At 46.2% G+C, this 24,326-nt stretch overlaps 1 protein-coding gene across 1 annotated transcript in view; it reads right to left on the bottom strand.

The window, feature by feature from the left end:
- Positions 1–10,344: 10,344 nt before the first annotated feature.
- DENND3 (DENN/MADD domain containing 3) overlaps positions 10,345–24,326 on the bottom strand; it is a gene marked incomplete at its 5' end in the record, with an annotated part of 32,271 nt that continues 18,289 nt past the window's right edge. Inside the window, 12 exons of the mRNA XM_010019929.1 lie at positions 10,345–10,545; positions 12,626–12,763; positions 12,882–12,997; positions 13,828–13,961; positions 15,658–15,818; positions 17,197–17,336; positions 18,480–18,587; positions 19,022–19,151; positions 19,947–20,117; positions 20,493–20,755; positions 22,206–22,727; positions 23,906–24,087. Coding sequence (XP_010018231.1) covers positions 10,345–10,545; positions 12,626–12,763; positions 12,882–12,997; positions 13,828–13,961; positions 15,658–15,818; positions 17,197–17,336; positions 18,480–18,587; positions 19,022–19,151; positions 19,947–20,117; positions 20,493–20,755; positions 22,206–22,727; positions 23,906–24,087 — 2,266 coding nt within the window. The remainder of the gene's footprint in view (positions 10,546–12,625; positions 12,764–12,881; positions 12,998–13,827; positions 13,962–15,657; positions 15,819–17,196; positions 17,337–18,479; positions 18,588–19,021; positions 19,152–19,946; positions 20,118–20,492; positions 20,756–22,205; positions 22,728–23,905; positions 24,088–24,326) is intronic.

Below are 24,326 nucleotides of genomic sequence, written 5' to 3'. Positions count from 1 at the left end.
GGCTGCTCCTCCACCACGTTCCAGGTGCAGGATTGAGGACTTGGGGTCGGGATTTTCTTTTCCAGGAGAACAAATTCGGGTCTTCACTACTCGTAGCTAAAAAGAAAAGGCAGTTTTGTGCAAACATGTAAATGAAATCCTGTAGTCCTTCACCTAGGTTTGGCGCCGTGGCTGTGACGCCGATTGCTTTCTCTGCAGCTTAGAAACGTCATCCCCGACCACTTTTTTATTAAGGATACATTTAGATTTCGAGTAAGTTTTATTAACCTGCATGAGACTCACAGTGTATACAATTAGCTGTTAGGAAAACATGAAGTTTTCAGCTGGTTTTAACTGAAAATGGAAGCTCTCTTGACTTAGTCTCTTGCTGCTTTTTTTGTCTGACCATTTCAGATTTCACTCGTGTGACAGCTCAATCAAAACGCTTTGACATCTCGATCCATTTCTTTCCATGAGCATGGTATTATCTGTCTGACAGCGACAGTTCTTTAAGGTTCATTTTAGACTTCCTGGGTTTTATTAGTGCAATGACTAAGAATAGGTTTCTTTGCTGTTATTTTCAAGCAAAACAAAAGCAATTACTGCAGTTTCTAAGAAACTGCTGCGAATCCTTTAGTCACACTGTTGAACAACAGCTCCCAGGTCTGCTGCTTGACAGGAGAGGCTGATGCTGAGTGCTTGATATCAACTGTAGATGGAGGGAGCAGCAGCTGGGAGAGGTGACCAGCACTCACAGGTTCGTACCACAAGTGCTGCATTTTATGAATGTCGTTGGAAAATGCTGTGACAATGTTGAGCTGGGGGGTTGTGTGCTGGTGAACTTGGCATTTAAACCTGATCATCTCTGGAGGAAGCTGCCACAGAGAAAGGGCATCTCTGGGGTCAGCTTCATGGGAGGGGCCATGTGGATTCTCTTTCGTAGGGAAATGAAGTCATTGCTTAATTGCACTTTGATCCTTTAACCTCCTGGCTGGGAGCACAGCAGCCAAGGTAAAGGCACGGTGTCAGTACAAGGTAAACCCGAGGCCTACCTCCGTCACGTTATAGCATAGTCTGGGTGTATCAAAATCTGTGTCAGAAACAGTTTTTAGGCCTTAAAATCCAGTCCATGTGTTGCTGTTCCCGTCCCTGTGTTGGAGGAATTGCAGGCTGGAGCTCTTCCGCGATGTTGCGGGTGGAGCCCCTTCCGAGCTGCCGCCCCAGTGTCATCGGCGCAACCTCCGCGTCCCCTTCCTTGATTCAGGACGTAGCCGCAGTGCAGAGACGTTTGTTCTGGGAAGAGTTTGAAAGAGTTGTGCAAATCTGGTTCCAAATAGCTCTTGGATCACCAGCAGCGTGTCCCAGCCACAGCTCAGTGATCCAGCAGCCATCTAAAGCAACTTCAGGAACCAAACTTCCATTTGCTGTCTTCTGAGCAGCATTTGGGATGCTGTTTTTACTCATTTCCACATGCTCCCACGGGCTGCACTCAATCCATGTGCTTAAACAGACAAATCTCAGCTCATTGTAAGGTTTCTGCTGCCTCAGACTTCTCATACTACACGACTTCAAAATGCACGTGTAGATCATGCTGCAGTAGAGTCATCCAACAGAAGAACATCTCTTTCAAACAGAAAAGCAGTTTTTAACAGATCACTTGAATTGCCAGTGGATTGAAGAGCCGAGTGGTTGAAGTTGAAGCTCAGTCTTGGCCAACATCCTTGCCAAATGGCTGGTGGCATCCATGGCTTTCTTAGCTGAAGGCTTTCAGTGCTGATGTCCTGTTCTGTCACGGGTGACAGTGTTGGGTTTAGGCTGGTGCAACCACCCAGCACTGAAGTACACGTCATCCCCCAGGATTTAGGGGTTGTTTGGTTTTTCCAAGTGTCTTGAGAAAGTCTTTTTTGTCTTTAAGGTGACTGCATTTTCCATGTAGAACACATACTGTGAACTGTGTTCAGACAGGGGAGTGATACTACTGAAGAACATGAGACCTTCTGGAAGAAATCAGTTGTGAGAAACACTTGAACTGAACTTCTGCCGTGAACTTTATCATCTCAGTTGCATTTAAGATATATCCCGGTGATGTTCATATAGAACAGGTTGTGTTTCACCCTCTAACTGCCATTAGTGTAAAACACACACTGAGTTAGACATTTTAAAGTGGCTTTAATACTTTATATTTGAAGCTCCTTGAAGATTCTGCTTTTGTTGCAGTGAACACTGTCAAGTCCTCCCTGTTTTAACCTCTATTTCTGGTTCTTCTACAGTTTAAATCTCTGCATCTTCTGACCAGTGCCAGCCTTACCCTTTTCCCCAGTGAGCTGCATGGAGCAGTGTGCTTTCAAATCACCATTTACTCCACATGGCACCTTCCTAAGCCAAGGTTCCTTTCCCAGCACCATCGAGCTGACCAAGGTCAGGCTGCAGAGGAGAAGCTGAAGCTCCCTCTCATTTCACACCCAGCAGAGGGAGCATGAAACCTTTTTGGGGGGGAGCTCACACACATTTCTTCAGCTGTCTCAGCCAGGGCAAGGATGTTTCCAACCCAGAGGTTCTCAGTCAGAGGCAGGTCCAGCTTTGTCCCAGCCAGCATTTGGCATTGCCTCATGTTGAAGAAGTGGATGTTAAAATCCACGTTCAGAGTTGTTCCTGGGGCTGTTTAGTTGCTGTTTTAACACAGGGATGTACAAGCTCTGCTCCACCCCCCTGGAAAGCTGAAGGAAATCATAATTCATTGTAAACATACTGAAGCATTTGTAGTATTGCCAGAAGGAGCCACAGTGTCTCCTCCTGTCCCTTGGCCATGGAACCACCACACGCTCCCTGCGCTGTGCTTGGCTTCAGAGATCCTGCACAGCAATGATTTGCTTCAGTTTGAGTTCTCTTTCTAACCCAGCACTTCTCAGGTAGCGTGGGCAATGATTTAGTTCTTGATGTGTCCCTCACCTTGTCTTTTGATACCAAAATCCTTCATTTTTTGGTCATGATCAAAAGGTGTGAAGTAGGATTTTACCTGTTTATTGCAGAAGTTGTGGGAGGAGAGATTTGAAGTGGCTTTTATTTACTCCTGGGGACAATAAGCATCATTTTTAGTTTGTTGGTGTTACTGTATAGTCACATTGGTCCCACGTGCTCCATCCCTTCGGACCTTTACTGCAGTAGGCTCAAGGTTTGATGGCTTCCTTCTGTGTTGCTCTGTACTGAAACAGCTTTAACATACTCTGCTGCAGGCACTAAGCTGCACCTCTAGAGATACTTCACATGAGAGCAAAGAAGCTCGAACTTCAACCCCTCAGAGAGGCACAGGGTGGATTTTGTGCTGGTGGGTTATTGCAGGAGGCCAGTGGGATCTGTGCTCTTTGTGGATGGCGATTTCAGACTCCAGAGCAATAATTTCTTAGGGATGTTCCTCTTCCTGCTGGTTAGATGACTTTCAAAGAGATTTATTACCTGAACAGCCTTTTCATGGCATGGATCTGGTCATTTGCTAGTGCTGGAGTGATGGAAGGATGCGGGTTGTTCGTCATCAGGAGGGAGGAAGGCAGTAAATCCAGTGGAGGTTCGTGCTCCTTGAAACACACCACGTCCTTTCCCCTTTCGTTTGGAGCTTTTTTGGACTAAGATATCCCCAGTGTGGTGGGCTGGGAAGGAGGTAGCTGCAAATTCAGCCTCCTGGCTTTGTAACCGGTGCTGATGCTGCATGAGGTTTTCCCCAGAGGCATGGACGTGAGGGCTGAGGCTTCCTCATCCCTCTGCCATCTGCTCTGAATCCCCTCAGCACTTGGAATGACAGCAGCAGCGATCAGTGCCAGGTACCTCATTACACCTCAGTTCCATCATTGGACACATCCACCCATCATCAGTTGGTGATGAGCTGGGTCCTCCTCCAGCACCCACCATCACAGGATCTGCGTGGCTACCACCTTACCCACTTAAGAGTAAGGTGGAGAAGGCCACAGTGTGTTCCTGGGCAGGAGGGGAGTTCGGGGGCCAGGATTCATTCATTTCTGGTGGTCACTCCTGTTCTCAGTGGTATTGGGTAGACACGTTACCAGGTCTCTGCCACTGCCCTGCTCCGTCCCTGCAATGAGTTGTAGTTCAACCACTGAGAGCTGGGCTTTTAAGGTGTGTGTGTGTGTGTATCTGTGTGTAGGTACCTTTGTATACACACTGCTCTGGCCAAAATACCTTCAGTGCTCGTGTGCTTGTCATCCCTGTACTCACACTGCTCTCAACTGAGTTCTTCCAGGTTTCCCTCATCCCATTCCGATGCGAGATGAGCTCAGCTCTAACTACGTATCCTATTTAAGTGAATCAACTCCTGCATGATATTCCAAGCACATGTAGCAGCTTCAGCACCTGGAGTATCTGTTTGTGAAAGAGAAGTTGAGTTTCTTTGCAGCTGGTTTCTCCTTGTTTCCTTCGTAAAAGGCCAAATAAATGTAACGAACACCAAATGTTGCACAGCAAAACGTTAGTGACGACTGTGTAGAAGAAATACCAAATTGTGGTTTTGCTTTGCAGAATCTTTATGGGGACAGAGCCTCCTCTGCCCCTTTGTTCTTCCTTAAACGACAAAGCTGAACGTTTGTGAAGTCAAAACTGGTCGTTTTGTGGCGCTACCCAAAGTTGGCTGTTTCTGATGGTGCAGCCAGAAGGAGCTGCAGAAGCTCAACCGGAGCTTTGACACTTAAGGGGGGATGTTGGATGACAACAAAAAGGCTCAGTTGCCTTTTCCTAATGTGATCTGCTCGTGAGATGTTCCAGGTTTCCCTGTAAGTTAAGTTGGGACCATGTCCTGCAGAACCAGTTCTGTTGGGTTCTTCACCCCTGTGGCTCTCACGGGTTCAACATCACCTTCCTTCAGCCCAGGGAGCACGATGCACCTTGAGTGGTGCCCAGAGGGACGAGCACCTTCCCCCCACCAAGGAGCATCTGCTGCAGTGAAAAGGCTTCTGATGCCCTTAAAACCCCAGGACCTGGTTCCATTTGCCATGCTCTGATGCACTTAAAGTAAGGTGAAATCTGGACTTTAACATCCGCTGGGGTGGTTCAGTCCCACGAGGCACCACCTTATTTACTCCGCACCGACTCGGTCCTCAGCAGTACCCAAATTGTCACAAATAGCCCCCAAAACCCCAACTTCTCACCCAACAAATTGGCAGCTCCGAATCTCACTGTTGGATTATTGCTCCTGCTGTAACACAGACACTAAACCCTTTGGGTAGCCCAGTGACCAGCTCCTTTGAAATGCCTCCCGTTGGTAGCAAGCTGCATTTTAGGCATCTCATAGTGGGGAAATGAAATAAAAAAGGCAAAAAAGATAAAAAAAAAAGAGAATATTTAGTTCTTTTGAGAACTGGCCATATGACAACTACTGTTTTATCAACTTATTAAGTTGGGGCACTATACTAGCTCTTGCTGAGTTTAGCAATGTTTATAAGCATGTGTTAAACACATACTGTTGTTTTCTGAGGAAAAAGGGATAAAGCAAAGTAATGTCACAGATGAATGTTTGAGTGCGTTGAGGGCATAATGTATGGATGATGTTGATTTCGACACTGGTGAGCTTATTTTCTGTTTTAAGGTTAAAAAAGGAAAGAGGTTTGTTGCATGAGAACTGGGTTATTGTGTTCTGCACTTTTCTGTTCTTTGGGTTTTTGTATAATCTCGATTTGGTTTTTCATGTATGCATAGAGAGGAGGAATCAATGTAGAACTATTCTGCTCCACACACATTGTGTTCGATCCCTTGTTCTGGAGTTCGATCTTAATAAACATTTCAGTAAGAGCTGGTGGCTCCTGGCCCTGTGCTGGGGGGGAGGAGAGAGCAGAGTCCTTCTGCCTGTGGACTGAAGTGCTGCAGTTCACAAACACTTGAGAAACTCATCCCAAAGTGGGGTTTGGGGGGAACAAAGGAGGGAGTTAAGTGGTAGAGATGGTCCCACGTCCCTGCCTTCTCCTCGCACAAGTGAGGTGCAAGGTTTGGGGTGGAAGGGACCTTAAAGCTCCTCCAGTCCCAACCCCTGCCACGGGCAGGGACACCTTCCACTAGAGCAGGTTGCTCCAAGCCCCTGTGTCCAACCTGGCCTTGAACACTGCCAGGGATGGGGCAGTCCCTGCATCCCTCATCTCCCATCCTGGGGACATGGGTGGCACATGGTCCCCATGGACATCACCAGCCCTCGGCACTGGAAGGGGCTCTACTGGCGCCTGTTGCCAAGGGCTGCTGTGAGGTCTTCACACCTCAAACACACACCCTGGAGTGGGGGTCCCATGCATTTGGCAGCTCTTCACACCCAAAAAGGGGCAGGGAACCAGCCCTGGAGGGACACAGCAATGACAGGGGAGGTGCAGCAGGACAGTGGCCCAAATCCTGGGGCCGAGGGCAGCGTCTGACTCCTTTTCTGGCCCTGGGAGCTGCACTGGGGCCAAGTGCTGACACCCAATGGCTGCTTGTCCCCACGTCTGTGTGGCTGCTGCTGCTCTGCTGAGCACCCCAACACGCTGTGTCCTGCAGGATTAGACCCGCTCCCCGGCAGCTCCAGCCTGGCTGCAGGACACACACATGATCCCAGAGCTCACCAGGGACACGGGATGCGCCTGCGGGGGCTTTCCTCCATGTCCATCCCTTGTCCACCACCAGAACGATGGTGACACCACAAACACACACCCTGGAGTGGGGGTCCCACGCATTGGGCAGCTCTTCACACCCAAAAAGGGGCAGGGAACCAGCCCTGGAGGGACACAGCAATGACAGGGGAGGTGCAGCAGGACAGTGGCCCAAATCCTGGGGCCGAGGGCAGCGTCTGACTCCTTTTCTGGCCCTGGGAGCTGCACTGGGGCCAAGTGCTGACACACAGGGTGACACAACGGGGTCCTGCGCCGAGGGGCTGGGGTAAAGCACCGTGGAGGGGGAAGGCAGACATGGGCAGTCCTGCAGCTCCCACCCTACCGTGTCCTCTGCCCCAGGCAGCAGCGGCACCTGAGACCCCCCCCTGCCACACAGCCAGGAGCACAACAGAGGGAAGCGGTTCCCGCAGGGGCGAGGATGGGGTTTTGCTTCGTCCACCCTAAAACCTGACAGGAAAAGGCAAGATTCAATCCCCAGGGCCTGGGGGGAGGCAGAGAAAGAGGCTGTTTCCCACCTCACTGCATGGCCCAGCCCGGCCTCCCGAGCAGCTCCTGCCCCTGCAGCCGGGTTATTCCTGGAAGCAAACACTCCATCCCTCGGTGCGAATCACGGAACAGCTCCACTTGGAAGGGACCAGTGAGGACCACCAAGTCCAAATCCCTTCTCCTCGCAGGACTACCTAAAACCAAGCCCTATGACTGAGAGCATTGTCCAGATGCTCCCTGAACGCTGACTTGGTGCCATGACCACTTCCCTGGGGATCGACCACCTTGTCCATAAAGAACCTTTTCCCAGAGTCCCGTTTGAACTCCTCCTGAAGCTTAATTCCTTTTCCTCATGTTCTGTTGCTGATCACCAGAGAGAGGAGATCAGAATCTCTCCTTCTGCTGCCCCTCCTTGAGGAAGGAGTAGACTGTGAGGAGTAGACCCCTCAGCCTTCTCCAAGCTGAACAAGTGACCTCAGCTGCTCCTCCTCTTTGCCCTCGAGGCCTTTCACCATCTCTGCCACCCTCCCCTGGAGACACTCAAAGAGTTTGATGTCCTTACAACGAGGGGACACAACTGCACCCGCAGAGCTCGAGGTGGGGCCTCCCCTGGCTGAGTAACCCCCCAACAACAACATCAGCTTTACTCACCTTCCTCTTCATCCTTACCCAGAAGGTCTCAACCTTCTCATCACCACTGGGAGCACCACACAACCCAACCCCTCCCGTACCTACAGCAGCCCCCTCTGGCTGCAGGGGCTCTGCTCAGAAAGTCAATCAATTCATCTGTAGTTGTTCTATTCACATGTAACCTCTAAACACTGTTCTGAGACAGCTTCAGAGCATAAAACTGCCCTGTTGTTTGCAGCCTGTTCTGAGCCCCAACAATCTGCTCTGTAACCAAAAGGCTCAACAGAAGGTTTACCCAACCCAAGCCATCAAGTGCCAGCTTCCATCGTGTCCTGATCTGCAGGAGCCCTTCCCGTGGGCCACCACAGCCTCACGTTAAGCATTGCATGAGCACAGCCAGAATGGTCTCAAAGAGCTCACCCCGGGGTGAAACAACAGAGAAATGAGTCCATGGAAGTCACAACTATCAGCAGGATCAGTCCTCGGAGGACTCGGAGCAGAGGAGCAATGAGGACCACTGGGAATCTGTGGATCCCTTCCCAGCATCAGAGGGAAGCTGGAAACTGCCCCAACCCCACTGTGCTGTTCCTGCAGGTTTGTTTCCACAGCTCTGACCTGAGGCAAAGGTGAAATGATAAGTGAGCCCATACCTGAGGCTTCTCGTCATTCCAGGAGGGACAAACCAGCGTGTCACCGTGCTCCTCACACCAGCTGGGTTGGTATTGCCAGTGCTGCTGCTCCTGGGATGGGTTAGTTTTCCTGGAGGGTGTTTGTATCTCATGGTCTGCTCTGATGTGGTTGAAGTTGTCTCCTATAAACTGGTGTCCAACAGCTGGTATTAGAGAAAGCAGCGCTTTTAAAAGGAGGCAACACTCAATGGATTATGGAGTCATGGAATGGTTTGGGTTGAAGGGACCTTAAAGCCCATCCAGCTCCAACCCCTGCCCCGGGCAGGGACACCTTCCACTAGAGCAGGTTGCTCCAAGCCCCTGTGTCCAACCTGGCCTTGAACACTGCCAGGGATGGGGCAGCCACAGCTTCTCTGGGCACCCTGTGCCAGCGCCTCAGCACCCTCACAGGGAAGAGCTTCTGCCTTATGAATCAGTGAATAATTTAATGTCACCACCAGCTGCCAGGGGAGGAAATCAGGGACCTGGAAGCCACAGATGAGGGCTCAACGGAGGACACATCACCAGAAGCTGGTTTTAGGAAGAAGAATAGGCAGGAGAAAAGAAACCGGCAATTGTTCTCCACGGCACACACAGGATGGGATTAGGGCTAAAAACCATCATTCCTGGATTGTGTATTGAGTGACAGAGGAAAAGGAACGAAGCAGAGAGAAGACAGGGTGTCAATATAGTGTTTAATGTTCTTCCATTGAAAATAGAACAACTGAACATGTAAAATTTCAGTTATCATCAGCCACCAAAACCTTTTATCAATCAATCAGTACATTGGAAGAGTTAAAGCTTTACACAGAGTATCTATCTCCAGTAGTTCACACTTGTACTGGGCCTGCACTGGTTCATCAGCTCTATTAGCAGAAGTAGCCCACTTGTTCCTTCTGTTTACACCATCTTAAATACTGCATCTCACTACACTCAGCACTGATAAAACACATAAAACTCTTCTGCATTGGTTTACTGGTCATGACTGGAAAAAACAATGTACGCCAGGAAGTGATTCGGGAATGCTGCTCAGGATCCTGCAGGCTGCAAGGGGAGGATGCTTGTTTTAGTAACTAAGGAGTAGTTTGAGGACTCTGTGGGTTCTACACAAAGTAGCAGCAGTTCCTCTGATGACAGGAACCAAAGGGAGGAGTGGCAGAGGCTGCTTTGCACACTGACTGAAGGGTCGCTTCCAAAAGCAAGTATAATATATAACATACATGGGAGTGAAATAAATAAGTGCTTCAGATGAAAACATAAGACCCAGTTTCACAAACTGTTACAAATGCCAAGTGCTGCGAGTTGTTTCTAAAGGAAAATCAGGTTTAAAACAGCCATTGGGAGCATCCCAGTATCTTGTTGCAGCAGCAGGGAGCTTGCAGTGCTGTCAGGGAGAGCCTGCCAGTGTCCACGTGTCAAATACATCCCCATGCACACACACACAGGGGTCAGGGACACTCTTCCCTCCTACACCCAGCTGCTGGTCCAAAAGGATACTCAGTATTTACAATAACTCCATAAATCCAGCAGACACACCTTGTTTTTCTCTTTTCAGTGACCATTTCCAGCTATCCCAGGCTGTAAAGTATTGAATCCCAGTTTTTAGGCACCCCATGCACTGCCCAGGAAGAGCTCCAGTGGGATTACACTGAGCTGGCTTCAGTCTGGCCTCTAACCCCAACCCTTCACAGCACCACAGGTCAAGGTTAGAGCCAGCAACTCTTCTCTTCACATTTCCCTCTCTTTATCCAACGTGCAGGAGCAGCACAAGGTGTGAGGAAAGATTCTATTGTCACTTCCTCCAGCAATGTAGGGACTAAAATAACTCAATAAATATAAACCAGTAACACTGACAAGGGGCTGAAGTACATGCAAAAAGCTGGAGTCAGCACAGCCTGAGGTCTTCCCTTCTTCCAGCACAGGTAGATGGATTTGGGATAGCTTAACTACTCAGCTTTCCAAATGGCAATCTTCCCTTCTTCCCTTCCAGAGCCGCTGAGGACGTACCTGTCCTCTGCTGAGCACAGTGCCCTCACCACGTCAGCGTGCCCAACCAGCTCCTTCTCCACAGTCTTCTTCTCAGCACTGACCACATAGATCTTCCCTTTGCTTTTGCCCTGCAGCCTCGCACTGCTGCCAACCCACATCTGCAGGGGAAACAGAAACCAAACCACAGTTACTTGGACTGCTTTATATTTCAGCCTAGGACACGGTGGAGGAGTTTTATGTGTCCCATTGATACGGTGAGGGCTGGAAAAGGGAACACTGAGAAGTTCCTGTATATATAGATGAAGTTCCATGTTCATGTCAGTGTCTGTCAGAACCCCGGCCTGGTTTTGCCCTGGTGACTTGTTTTGCCTCTGGTTCTACACACAGTGCAGAGAATAAGACAGAAGGTGTCACCTTCCCACTGTACTAACCACAACACGTCTGTACCTCGAGAGCAGGGAAAACCTAGGGAAGAGTAACTAAAACTACCAAGAAAGGAACAGCTCTCATATGAGCAGAGATGGAAACACCAGGGTTCCATGGGCTGGAGGGAAGGCAGCTAGGGAGGATCACAGTAAGGTCCACAACATCACAGAACGGCAGAGAAGCAGAATGTAGAACCATCATTCAACATCCCACAGCAGAGGAGTGAGGGAAACCAGTAAGAGCCCAGTTTCACTTAGTGGAAAGTACTTCTCTGTACATGGCTGGCAGTGAACTTCTGGAACCTGCTCCTGCAGGAAACTGGGGCACCAGCAGGTTCAGAATGCTTGGGTCCAAAAACAGGTAAGAAGAAACCTGAGGCAGAGGTGTAATTCAAGCACTTAAAACCAAGCCTGTGGCAAACGACCCCACTGATGTTGTTGTTAGACTTTACCAGGCTGCAAGTTACTTCTCAACAACTGCAATGCTGTGTAGAGGAGGAGTATGGGTGCTCCAGCTAGTAAAACAGGCCCAAGTCTCCCCCTTGGACAACTGAGGCTGCCGGGCTGAGAGATGAACCCTCAGGCTCAGGAGATGGATCACACAGGGATACTGGCCAGTTGTTCCTTTTGTATCAATGATTTGGACTTCAGTGTTAGTTAAGGTGGAGCAGAGTGAGGAATAAGTGGAAAAGGAACAAAGTTCTTAAGGATCATACAATCCCAGACTGGTTTATATTGGAAGGGACCTCACTTCCAACCCCTGCCACGGGCAGGGGCACCTTCCATAGAGCAGGTTGCTCCAAGCCCCTGTGTCCAACCTGGCCTTGAACACCACCCTCACAGGGAAGAACAACTTCTTTATATCTAATCTAAATCCACCCTCTGGCAGGTTAAAGCCATTCCCCCTTGTCCTGTCCCTACAGACCCTTGTAAAGAGCCCCTCTCCAGATCTCTTGTAGTTCCGGAAGGCTGCAGTAGAACACAGGAGAGCTGGATGCCTTGGGGTTTCCAAACAACCCTCTAACTCCCTGAGGACAGGGGTTAAACATCTCAGTCTCTCCTCTGGGGAAGGATGTCTCAAGAGGTGCTTCCATTTTAGTTCACAGATCTAACCAAGGGCTGAACACACACAAACCTTCCCCATTTCACGAGGTACTTCATGAAAAAAGTCATTTTTGTGGAAGGAAAGAGGGAAAATCTGAGCAAAACCTTCAGCAAGTTGCTTTGCCAATAGATATCAGCTCTTTATTTGCAAATCAACCCTGAACCTGCCCATGTGGTACCACAGCTACAATCATTGCACAGCTGATACCATGAAGAAAGAGCAGGTACACAGCCTGAGGCCAACAGGGGCACAGGATGCCAAGGTAGGAGCTGTTGGCTCCTTTGGTCTCTGTTGAGTTAGGAATGTGGTAACTAAACTAGGAAAAAGGTCAGCTACAGAAACAGCTCATTGGTATTTCCTGTTTGTCTGTTCACCTTTTCCCAGGCTTAGTTTTAGGAGCCCCAAAGATTAAACACCAAGGGACCTAAACTTCCAGTTTCTATGGTTCCCTGAAGATGTCAGTGGTTAGTAAAAGTCACCATACATCTCATCACCAAAGAGGCTTTGGGGTTGACGTGCATTTTGGGGTACACGTGTACCAGTTGTGCTGGGCAGCCATGATCTGCCCTCATTTCCAAGAGGAATCAATGTTCCAAACCAGTATGCAGCCCCCCAGTAAGGAAGCTGCCTCTGACAGCCCCCGAGAGCTGCAAACAAAGCTTTAGTAAGAATCCCACAAGAGGTAAAACCAGCCCCCATGTCTCTCACCTGATTTTTAACTCTTATCATACAAGTGATCTCAGAGCAACCCTGAAGATGAATCTTTTCAGGTGGACTTGAGAAGTCTTTGGTGTTCCAAATATACAGGTCGCTACTCCCCGAGTAAGATGCCCACACTTCATCCCTCTGAAGCATGGAAAAAGAAAGGTTTAACATCAGCACAGCTGACAGGAAGCACATTGTAGTAAGTACCTATGGCTTGTAATGCTTCCTTTAAACTCTACTAACAGTTTAAACAGAATACCTCGAGAAAGAGCTGGAAGCAAAGGAAGCAGGAACACGGAACCTTCAGGTGATGCTCAATTTTCAGCTGTAGTTGGAATTCATGAGTTGACACTACGAGTATGCAACTTCCAGTACCTTCAATATTAAAGACAAAGAGTTAGGAACAGAACTGCCTATTTCTTCCATCTCTATAAACCATGGAGAAAAAAGACAAACTAGAATGGATGCATCTAACAACTGCCTTGTTTCTCAGTCAACAGTGAAACCTTTGAGGTGTTTCTTCCTTTTTTTCATAGCTCCTACTTTTTAGGTTTGCTCTTCCTCCAAATGGTGGTTGCTGTTCTGCAGTGCACACATCTGTTACCTCAGAGCCCAAAAATGATGAGAGGAGAAGAAAGAAACTCCTTAAAAGTAGGACATTTCATACTTGGGTTCTCAAATACACAATTATCTTCATCTACAGAACTGAGACCAAGTGTCTGTGCTGCAAAGTTAACAGGGCTGAAGGGAACCCCACCGCAGCAGCACCAGGAATGCCCCAAGGCTTTGGCTGCTGCTCTGTTAAGGTATGTTTGGATCCAGGTTCATGTGTATGGCACTACTGACATTTGCAGAATGCTTTGGGTTGGAAGGGACCTTAAAGCTCATCCAGCTCCAACCCCTGCCACGGGCAGGGACACCTTCCACTAGAGCAGGTTGCTCCAAGCCCCTGTGTCCAACCTGGCCTTGAACACTGCCAGGGATGGGGCAGCCACAGCTCCTCTGGGCACCCTGGATTTGCCACCTGTATAAGTGTTTTGGAGACCTTACCCACAGAATGCTACTTCAACAGATGAAGCAGAGAATGGAGGAAGAACATCATGTACTCCTGCATTTGACTTTGAGATTAATGTTTTGTTCTAATAAAACAGTGTGTTATGAGAAGATGTACTTTGGTTTTTTAACTATTTGAGGAATGAACTTACAGCACCACAGCTGGTCATTATGAAGCTTGATAGAAGTGAGATTTTGGCAGGGCAGCTGGAAGACACGGTTCACTTTCAGAGTGCTGATGTTCCAAGCAATCACTGTTCCATCTAAGCTGCTCGAGTACGCTTCACTGTGGGTACAGGTTAAAGAACACCAACAACAGTGCAGTGCACATTCAGGTTCAGAACAAAGGGCATGCACAGAAGTGAGTTACTTGCAAAATAGCCAATTCTACAACAAGCCAAATGAATGTTCTCAATTTCAGAGACTGGAAGAGTAAAGCACGGGAATGATTTCCAACAGAACGTGGACTGAAGTCCAAAAGGCTTCAAGGCCAGATGCTGCAATCATTTTAATAGCAAACAATTGGGTTGGTCCAATTCTTTTAAATAAGATGACCAGAGTCTTGAGTGGAAGGAGCATGTTCATCCTCTGCCCACCAAGGTGCCTAGGAAGGACCTAAACTTCTCTTCTTCCCTCACTTTATTCTAAGTAGGTGGCTCTACACAGCTGAATGTTCATTTAAGCAACCAACTGCTCTGGGTCATAGAATCATAGAATGGTTCGGTTGGAAAGGACCTAAAGATCACCTAGTTCCAACACCCCTGCCATGGCAAAGGGACACCTCACACTAGACCATGTCACCCAAGGCTCTGTCCAACCTGGCCTTGAACACTGCCAGGGATGGAGCATTTACCACCCCTCTGCGCAACGCATTCCAGTGCCTCAGCACCCTCACAGGGAAGAACTTCTTCCTTAGATCTAACCTGAACTTTCCCTGTTTCAGTTTGAACCCATCACCCCTTGTCCTATCACTCCAGTCCCTGATGAAGGTCCTTCTCCAGCATCCTTGTAGCCCCCTTCAGACCCTGGAAGCTGCTCTGAGGTCTCCACGCAGCTTCTCTTCTCCAGGCTGAACAGCCCCAACCTTCTCAGCCTGTCTCCATACGGGAGATGCTCCAGCCCCTGCTCATCCTTGTGGCCTCCTCTGGGTTTGCTCCAGCAGCTCCATGTCCTTCTTTTTCAGAAGGTTCCAACCCCTAAGCAAATGTCCCTAAACCCAGTTACACTCAGTGCCCCACTGGCAGAGGTATGGCTGGTGTGTGGTCTGGCCTGGAGCTGCTGCTCCCATGGCCAGACAGCAGGTGAAGGCCTCCAGCCAACACTCTTCCCAGTGCTGCCAGAGGATCAAAAGCATTTTCCCTGAGCAAAACAATAAATGTATTATTTGTTACAAACAGGATAAATCCAGGAGCATGCTGCAAACATCTAGTCGATGATGTGCTCAAAGCAGAAGTGAAGTGGTCTTCAAACTGCATCTGTATTGATTCATCACTGGATGCTGCCAATTCCTGGCTGCTCTCATCCTTGGCCAGAGAAGCATTCTTTTATCCTCTTTGTTCCAAAGTACATAATGCTCTTTCTTCCAAAAGGAAACTCTTAGTTTACTAAATACAATATGTGAGCTACAAAAGCAGGCTAAATGAAGGCTTATGTTAGCAGGATAAGCCTCCCTGTTCTAAACAATACATTCTTTCTAACAGCTAGGAAAATCAGTCACTGATTTCCTCTATGGGCTCCTTTTCTTTGAGCACAAGTTAACTTTTTGCCTTTGTTGCAGTCAATGAAAGCACAACACTGGATCATTTGGATCTGCTCTCTGGTGGCCTAATTCTCTAGGCTGGCTGTTCTAGCTACATAAAATGCCTTCCTACTTAACCACAGAAAGATTCTCCACATGTCCATGACTCCTCTGGTGGTAGATACAGCCTTCATATTTGCCTCTATATGTATATTTAAGGAGACAACACTGTAATTAAGCATACCTGGGTATTCCATTCTTCTTGTCCACAATGATGTCTGAAACATCAGAACGATGATCATTTAGTTGCTTATTACAAGACATACTGTGGGTGTTGATGATGTAAATATTGGAGTCTTGAGAACCAATCCACACTTGACTCTGTTCCACCATGATCATACAAGTCTGGGGAGAAAAAGCAGCATTAAATAAAGTCTGGAAGAAAAATCACTCTTTAATGTAACATGGAGAAAGGCTTCATTAAGATGTTACAGTTTCCTGGTGATTACAGTAAGAGATCAAGGCTCAGCGTTGCAGTATTCCATCCTCTGCTCTGCTCTGTAAGTAATGAGAAAGGACTGATCTCTTTGCTGAGTTAATCTTCCAGTAAATAGGATTAATGATTTATCTTGGTAACTGACTCAAAGCTGCATTTCCTGGCCCAAAGCAGAAGTTACAAAGAGCACCAGGGGCAACCAGAGAAGCTATTGTGTTTCTCTCTTCTGGATTAGAAGCCATCCTAACTGATATAAACACTTCCTACTTCCTACCTCACTTAGAAGCAATGTCTAAGAAAATATTGTCTTCTCCTTTACTGTCTCTGGAATGTCCTTCCCTCACTCAGAAGCTCTTAATTTCTCCCCCTCCTGAGTCCCATCAGTTCCAACCTTTCCTCCTGTTTTCTTTCTCTTCTTTAGAATAGGTCAGTACCTGACTCTTCTCCTGGATTTCCACCTTCCCTCCACCCAGCTCTTCATCATCAGCTTTACCTCTCCCTTTTTGACTGGCCCACACTCATCCAGAGCATCATTTCTCAGCTTTCACACAAGTGACCAATCCCTTTTCCTGCATGGTTTTCACTCATCTGCAGCTCTGGTTCAGGTCCCCTTTCATCAAGAGAGTTCTTCTTTTCAGTTGTCTTTCATAAGCAATGCTCTTTAAGCTGCTGGTTGAGTCATCCTCTTTCAGAGCACTGTCTCTTGCTCAGTATCATCCACCTGCTTTCCTTACACCTTTCCCCAACATCCAGTTCTTCAGCACAGGTTTTCATCTATTCTTAGGGGTGTCCTTATCACCTTCTCTTTATATTAATTCTCTTATTCTTTATAGATTTAGATTAGATATTAGGGTGAAATTCTTCACTGTGAGGGTGGTGAGGCACTGGCACAGGTTGCCCAGAGAACCTGCTCTAGTGGAAAGTGTCCTGCCCCTGGAAGGGGTTTGGAACTGGATGAGCCTTAAGGTCCCTTCCAACCCAAACCATTCCATGATTCTATGATTTGTCCTCAACTGTGTCAGATCTGCCCTTCCTGCCCCAAGAACCCATTCCTGCCATTAGGGCAGCAGGCCCTCCCAACATCCAATCCATCACTTCTCACCAGCTGACTTGCTTCATTATGAACCCATTTTCTCTCCTTTCCCTTCTTCTCAAAAATGGCCATTTCTCCATCTTAACTGAAGCCCAAAGTATCTTTTAAGGAATGACAGTGTTTCAGGGTCATACAGGCAGAGCAGCAAAAGCACAAAGCTGAAGCAGCAAGAGCAACCTGTGGGCCAGTCTTACCAGTTTTGAGCGTCCCATTTTGAAGCAGTGCTGTTGAATAGACCAGGTAGATGCATCAAAAACCACCACCTTCCCCTCATTTAAAGCGCACCACAATTTCGGATGAGCATTGCCAGGTCTTTCTGAAGGGTCAAGATGCCCTGGAAATGAAGCAAAGGAGATGAGGTAAGAGAAAAGGAACCACTTTTGGAGACAATGTAGGACAACCACCACGAGGCAGAGCAGCTTTCTAATGAAAACCATCTGTGTTCTGGAACTTCCATCACCGGGTAATGAGTGACAGTTCTCACAATGAATTTGTTCATGTTCTCAACTATTTCTTGACCTCATCTCATCATTTAATCTCACATCTCTTTCCCATTGATGACTTAGTACTTGGCTAACTGGGAATGCAGGAAGGCTTTTAAGCCCTGAAATACTATTAATAAATCCACTCATTTTATCTATTCCATTCCATTTAGAAGCCTCATACTACAAAGAAAGAAAAGCACCACTGAACCCCCACCACAGTGTTGCTCCTGCCCACTTTCTTAACTTTAGAATTCCTCTAACCTTCCCCCTTTGTCTCAACTTGTTCAAATACAAGGAATTCCACATGAACTCACATCAGGGGACTAGTAAGGTTATGAAGTTAAGAGTTAGGACCATCCAGACCTATCATGTCTGCTACCTAAATTCACACCCACTGAACACCATCCCTAACTTTTCTTCTGATTCTTCCTCCAATGCTTTTTGAACTAGTCAGATGTAAATGTGCCAACTACCACAGAAAAGCTCACAAGGACACTGATAATGTTTTCTAAGGGGTGAACTTAAGTTATATGCAATGAATAGTACATTAGATCACATACTACACAATAAGAGGCACAGGCGTGAGGTCTGGGTGGGATTTCAAGCATGTTTGAACCAAATACCCCTGCCAAAAAGATAAGAAATAACACTGAATAGTGATCAAAAGTGGAGCATCATTCATCCACCCTGCTCAGTAAATGAGGCTGAAGTCTTAATGGGAAACTGGCACATTAAAACATAATTGCAGTCTATTGTAAGGCATATACACACAGGAAGACAAATTAAGACTGTGAAAGCTAAACCTTGGAGTGTCTTAATATGCAATGTTACTGTTCTTTCTTAATGATTTTCTGGTTTAGTATTCAACACACAACAAAAGCATGTCAGGATGTAACCAAATGAGGCAGTCGTAATAGCAGGTGTTAGGAGATAACGTGCTTTAGAGGCTAATTAAAGCTGGCTGACATAAAGCAAGTAATGCATCACTGTACCTGGTGTATAAAGCAAGACGTCAATAGCCTGTGGAAATGTCTCACCAGCTGAGGGGTTGATCTTGTGCTTTAATGTCTCTGAAGTTGTTTTGGGGACCATCATAGGCACTGAAATAGATGTTTAAAAGGTCATGAAGTGCACACTTCAGCTTGAAATAGATCTATAATTCTTGGGAAGTAATAATTCTGGACCATTATTCACTTCTCTCACTTTTCTTTCCCTCTATTAGCTTATAAGGAGAGCCCAAAGAGCATTCGTATGCACTGTGGTAGCAGAAGCATGCAACACACAACCAGCTAAACAGCTAAAACAAAACCACAGCATCCAACAGAGAGACAGAAGGTTCAGATGCACCGAAGGAAGAATAAAACAAATCCCTAAGCTTTCTATTAATGCTGTTTACTAAACTACATCTGTGAAAGTGCAGTCAGACTAATGTCTTTTCATATTGCTAGAGCTTGAAAACCAGAATATAAACAAGAAAGAGCTGAGACAGATGATGCACACCCAGCAGGCTTTGTAGCCCTGCCACGTGACTGACCTTCATTTTTCATCCTGTCAAAGTAAGCCAGTTTAGAGGCTGCATATATGGCTTTGGAGGACTGCAGGGCGCCAACCACAGCATCCATCAGGAGAACGTTTGTCAGCGCTTGCTGAATATACTGAGGATCCTAAAGACAAAAGTCTTACTGTAGTTTATCTGCTGCTCATTAATCTCACAAGTGTCCCTGTCACAACACACGTCATGCTTAGCACAAGCACTAGTTGCCACATAATTCATGCTACTTCAGTCAAACATCAGATGTTCCATCCCCAAGCAAGGTCATGGAGCAGGGAGCTAGGAGCCAGTGTTAATCTGTTACACTGAATTACTACATCTTCACTATTCAATTCAGCAGTCAGGAAGAATTATGTGGTTTAAATGGGAACCCTGCTTGTATGACCCATTTTCTCCAGGTTTCTGTGGCACAAGCATAGATTTTGCTCTATTTGTTGAAAGGATCTATAATCACCAATATTCTGAAGCAAGGTGGGATCACTATTCCCACATTGTGAACTTCAGAAATTATTTCACAGAACCAGTGACTAAATGAAAAGTTCCATGCCAACAGATGAGAAAAAAATACCCTACATTGTTAAATGTAATATCTTTTTTTATTTCTTTTTAATTATTCCAGAAGTATTATGCCCAGAGAAGCTGTGGCTGCCCCATCCCTGGCAGTGTTCAAGGCCAGGTTGGACACAGGGGCTTGGAGCAACCTGCTCTAGTGGAAGGTGTCCCTGCCTGTGGCAGAAGGTTGGAACTAGATGAGTTTAAGGTCCCTTCCAACCCAAACCATTCTATGATTCTATAAGTTTATTACTTAGCTGCTGTTGGCAGAAACCTAGAAGTTCTGACTGATGCATGAATTATTTAGAACAGAGACAGGAAGCACATATTTAGTTAGAAACTCCCACATTTATACCTTGTGATCATCTGCCATCTTCTTTCCAGCCCACATCTCTTTCACTATCAGGTACCAGAGATCACACTCAGTTTTCAGGTTAGCTTCAAAGACTTCTTTTTTAGATAATGTTTTAATCCTTAGGGTGGGTACTCTCAAAAGAAGGAAAGCTATAGTCGTGCTCCTCACATCCTGGAAAGGCATGGAAAACAGAAACCAAGGAGGATGTACCAGGCAGTCACAGGTAAGGTGCAGCACTCACCCTACAGGGCAACTTTATTTCTAACTACAGCTAATTATTTCAATTGTCCATACACAGTGTTAAGCAGAGATGGTTTTGTGAAAATCTAAGTTCCAAACATCATGCAGCAAGCCACACTACAGGAGCTCTGAAGTTTTTGGTCCAAAGACCCAAGGTTTTATCTAATCACTTTATGTTACTGACTCCAGACGTGCTTCCTACACTCCTTACTGAAACTCTAAGTTGAGAGATGGGTTATTTTGTAGAACATAACATGGTTTATAGCTCTAGGCATCAAAAAGAACAAGAAGTTACTTGATGCTTACCTCAATATTCCTGAAAGCAGCAATCTGGACATAGCCAGGACGTCCTCCCTCAGTCAAAAGGAACAAGCGCTTCTGGGTCAGAGCTATTTTTCCTACACCATAGTTAGTTTTAACTGAGCAGGACAACTTGTAGACACATTCATTTTTATCTAGATGCTCTATAACTGTTGGTGGCAGATTCACCTCTTGAGCTTCTGCTTCAGTTTCTTTCCAGTAGTTGTAGAAATCTCTGAATGTTTCAGGGTCAATTTGTTTCTGATGGCCTAAAGGAAATATTAAAACCCATCTACTGTGAGAAACTATTGCACAGATTTCTACTGGAAGACAGCTTTAAAAAGATATAAACTTTTAAATCGGGCCTCTAAAAACATTATGAGTAAACAAGGCACAAAATAACTACAAAAACCAGGCCTGGAAAACAGTTAAAAGGGACAAAGTTCTCTTGACAAAGCAGGATTCCTCTGCAGTTAGTGTAGGCCGCGGGTCCCATGCATCTGACATCCTTCTTTCCATCCTGCCCTATAGAGGGAGGGAGCAAATGCTGTGCCAGTCTTGCTATGTTAAATCATACCCAAAATCCAGGCAGCCAAAGGGAAAGGATTTATGCTTCCCTACTGAACTGATTACTTTTCATCATGACTTCCCGGTTCTTTATTCTATCGAATGCTACTATATCCCATACTTCAGCAATAGGCATTTAAAGTCATTAACTGTTCTAAGAATTCAAGTGTTTGGACAGCAGAATCTCAAAGACACACAAATTCTTGCAAGATATATGCTACCTCTGGCTTCAGAAAGTCTTCCTGTTTCGATCAATGTTTAATCCTCTGTGGTCACAAAATATAAGAGGTACCAGAGGAACTAGGCACAGAAAGAGAACTGAATAGCATGTCATAAAATCACCCTCAATCCATGTTCTTAGAAATCAATCACAAGATTCAGATCTCATCCAGGAGAGAAGAAAGTTCTATCAGAAAGAAACATAACTTCCCTTTTGCTATGATGAGCATCCAAGAGGAATTTAACAGTAGCTACTTGAATTCTGGATTTCAATAGAAGCACAGAATGGTTTGTGTTGGAAGGAACCTTAAAGCTCATCCAGTTTCAACCCCTGCCATGGGCAGAGAAACCTTCCACTAGAGCAGGTTGCTCCAAGCCCCTGTGTCCAACCTGGCCTTGAACACTGCCAGGGATGGGGCAGCCACAGCTTCTCTGGGTGACCTGATCTAGTTGAAGATGTCCCTGCTCACTGCAGGGGGGTTTGATTAGATGAGCTTTGAAGGTCCCTTCCAACCCAAACTATTCCAGGATTCTAACACAGAGGTATTTTCCATTAGCAATCAGGACAGTCCTATATTCACTTTACTCATAATCTTAAACCAAAGCAGACATGCAAACCATCAGATCACAAAACTACTTCACTTACACAATATGAAAAATGGTAAATTGTGTGCCCAAATATAAGGTGATTCCTTGTCTTTATTGTGGATGCAAGTATAGACAGTCTTGTATACACATTAAATCCATTCTCCATCATTATCCTAACTAAATAAAATTGTCCATAAAGCTCACAAATGGTGACTTTTTAGAAGCCCAGAAAATCTGAGTAATAATTCAAAACAGCTGGAAAATTATTTTGGTTCATAATAAAACTGGTTTGAAATTGTCATTGCACCAATGTAGATGGTCACTAAAAACGTGTTTTGCACTCACCTACTGTTAAGGCATCAAATAACCGATGGATAGTGTCTATGTCTTTGACAATCCCAGATTCCTGGATCCGCCTCACAAAGTCATCCAGCCGCATATGGGTTTTTGGCAACTCGAAGTTTTTTACATGGTCATCTATTTTCGTAACTTCTCTTTGGTTTTCCATCACTCGACTTATCAGCTTCTTCAGCTCAGGCTTGCGGTCCGCTTGCAAGCGCTCAGCAGGAGCCATGGTTTCCACTATTTTCTTTACGAGATCAGTAGGGAAAATTCTTAAGTCTGTTTTATCTAAGTTCTGAAAGTCAGAAAGTGCATTTAGCAGCTTCCCTTGCATCAGGCTGATAAGTCCCCGGAGGTAGAAGTACCGTGCTAGCAGTGCAGAGTTATCAGGTGGTAAGGTGTTTAGAGCTTTGCTGAGATGGTTATAGAAGTCTGTGTAGTAGGAGTGAACACACTGGAAGATCAGAGGAAAGTGGATTTCTGGGATTTTGAATGTACTGACTGATTTGGAGGGCATTCTCACAGCTAGAAACAAACAAAAAGTACATTGATCAGTGCCAGCAGTGAGTTAAAGTGCAAGTATCTTCACAACCAGTGATACTATCAACGACAAAACCAATCCCCACCACAGCAACAAGCAATCATATCACATGAAATTCAAGTATGATTACAGTTGTGGTAGGGACACAAATATGTTTGTATGTCCATCAGAATATTCCCTAATCTGATAATAGCAATGCTGGGGAAGGACAAAAGCTAAAAATAATGCTGAGTTCCATCACCAAGGGCATCACCAGCAGAGATAAAGTCATTGTCTCACTGAGTGCTTGTGAGGCCACATCTGGAATACTGTGTTCAGTTCTGGTCCCTGCTTTACAGAAAAAGATGTGGGACAGGCTGGAGAGGGTCCAGAGAAGGGCCACAAAGATGATTCAAGGACTGGGAAGCTGTGTGAGGAAAGGCTGAGAGAGCTGGGCTTGTTCAGCACAGGGAAAAATAAGGCTCAGGGGAGACCTTCTCACCACGTTCCAGTATTTAAAGGGTGGCTACAAAGATGATGGAGACTCCCTTTTTACAAGGAGTCGCATGGAAAAGACAAGGGGTGATGGGCACAAGTTACTCCTGGACACAAGAGGGAAACTCTTCCCAATGAGAATAATCTCCCCAGGGAAGTGGCGATTCCCCGATGTTGGACACTTTCAAGACTGGGCTGGACACAGTGCTGAGACATCTAGTTGAGGTCATGCTTCGTTTAAAGAGGCTGGAGCAGATGATCCTTGAGGTCCCCTCCAATCTCATATTCCGTGTTTCTACCATTCTATAATTCTATGAAAAAAGGGGGGAGAAAACCCACCATGCAGTTTCTGCAGGCCTTGCCTGTTAAACAGTGCTAAGCCTGGGCCTGTATTTAAACGTAGTGGAGAACTAGACACAAGGTGGGTGAGGACTGAACATGGTTATGACCTCAGGAAGCAATTCTCCAGTATCAATCCTACTGTGACCAATCTTTCGTGCTACAGCAAAACTTCCAGCAGGCTACAGACTGATTTCACGTGCAAGGAGAAACACAGGGGGTCCCAGCTCAAAATGCCTCAGTTCACCATGTCCTTTCACCATCCAACACTGCTTCTGTGAAAATGATTCAGTGATGTCACCCATAGAGACAACAGGAAAGACTCTGTATTTGCTCATTCTTCTCTTACCAACTCCTGTTTCTAGCCTTCGAAGTGAGGATCTTCTGGTAGGGGCCTCTGGCAGCTTGATCTCCTGCAGATCAGGCATACTGATCACCATCCTCCTGCTCACCACGTACTGGGGGTTGAATTGTTTCAAAGCCATTTTCTCCATGGTCAGTCTTCTTGGGGTATGAAACATCAAGTTTAATCTGAGAGAAATAAAAGTAATACATAAGCAGGTTTTAAATTCAGTATATTCACACAGTAAATTACTACTTGATTGGATTTTTTTGTATAATAGTATGAATTTCTAATTCTAGCACAGACTTACAGTTTCATCAGCCATGGCTGGACATGTTCTTATCATCCTTTTAAATCTTAATAACCACAGAATCACAGAATGGTTTGGGGTGGAAAGGACCTTAAGAGCACCCAGTTCCAAACCCCT

The sequence above is a fragment of the Nestor notabilis genome, unplaced genomic scaffold (genome assembly GCF_000696875.1).
Source record: "Nestor notabilis isolate BGI_N333 unplaced genomic scaffold, ASM69687v1 scaffold3478, whole genome shotgun sequence".
Taxonomy (NCBI): domain Eukaryota; kingdom Metazoa; phylum Chordata; class Aves; order Psittaciformes; family Psittacidae; genus Nestor; species Nestor notabilis.
This window is presented reverse-complemented; position numbering and strand designations above follow the sequence as displayed.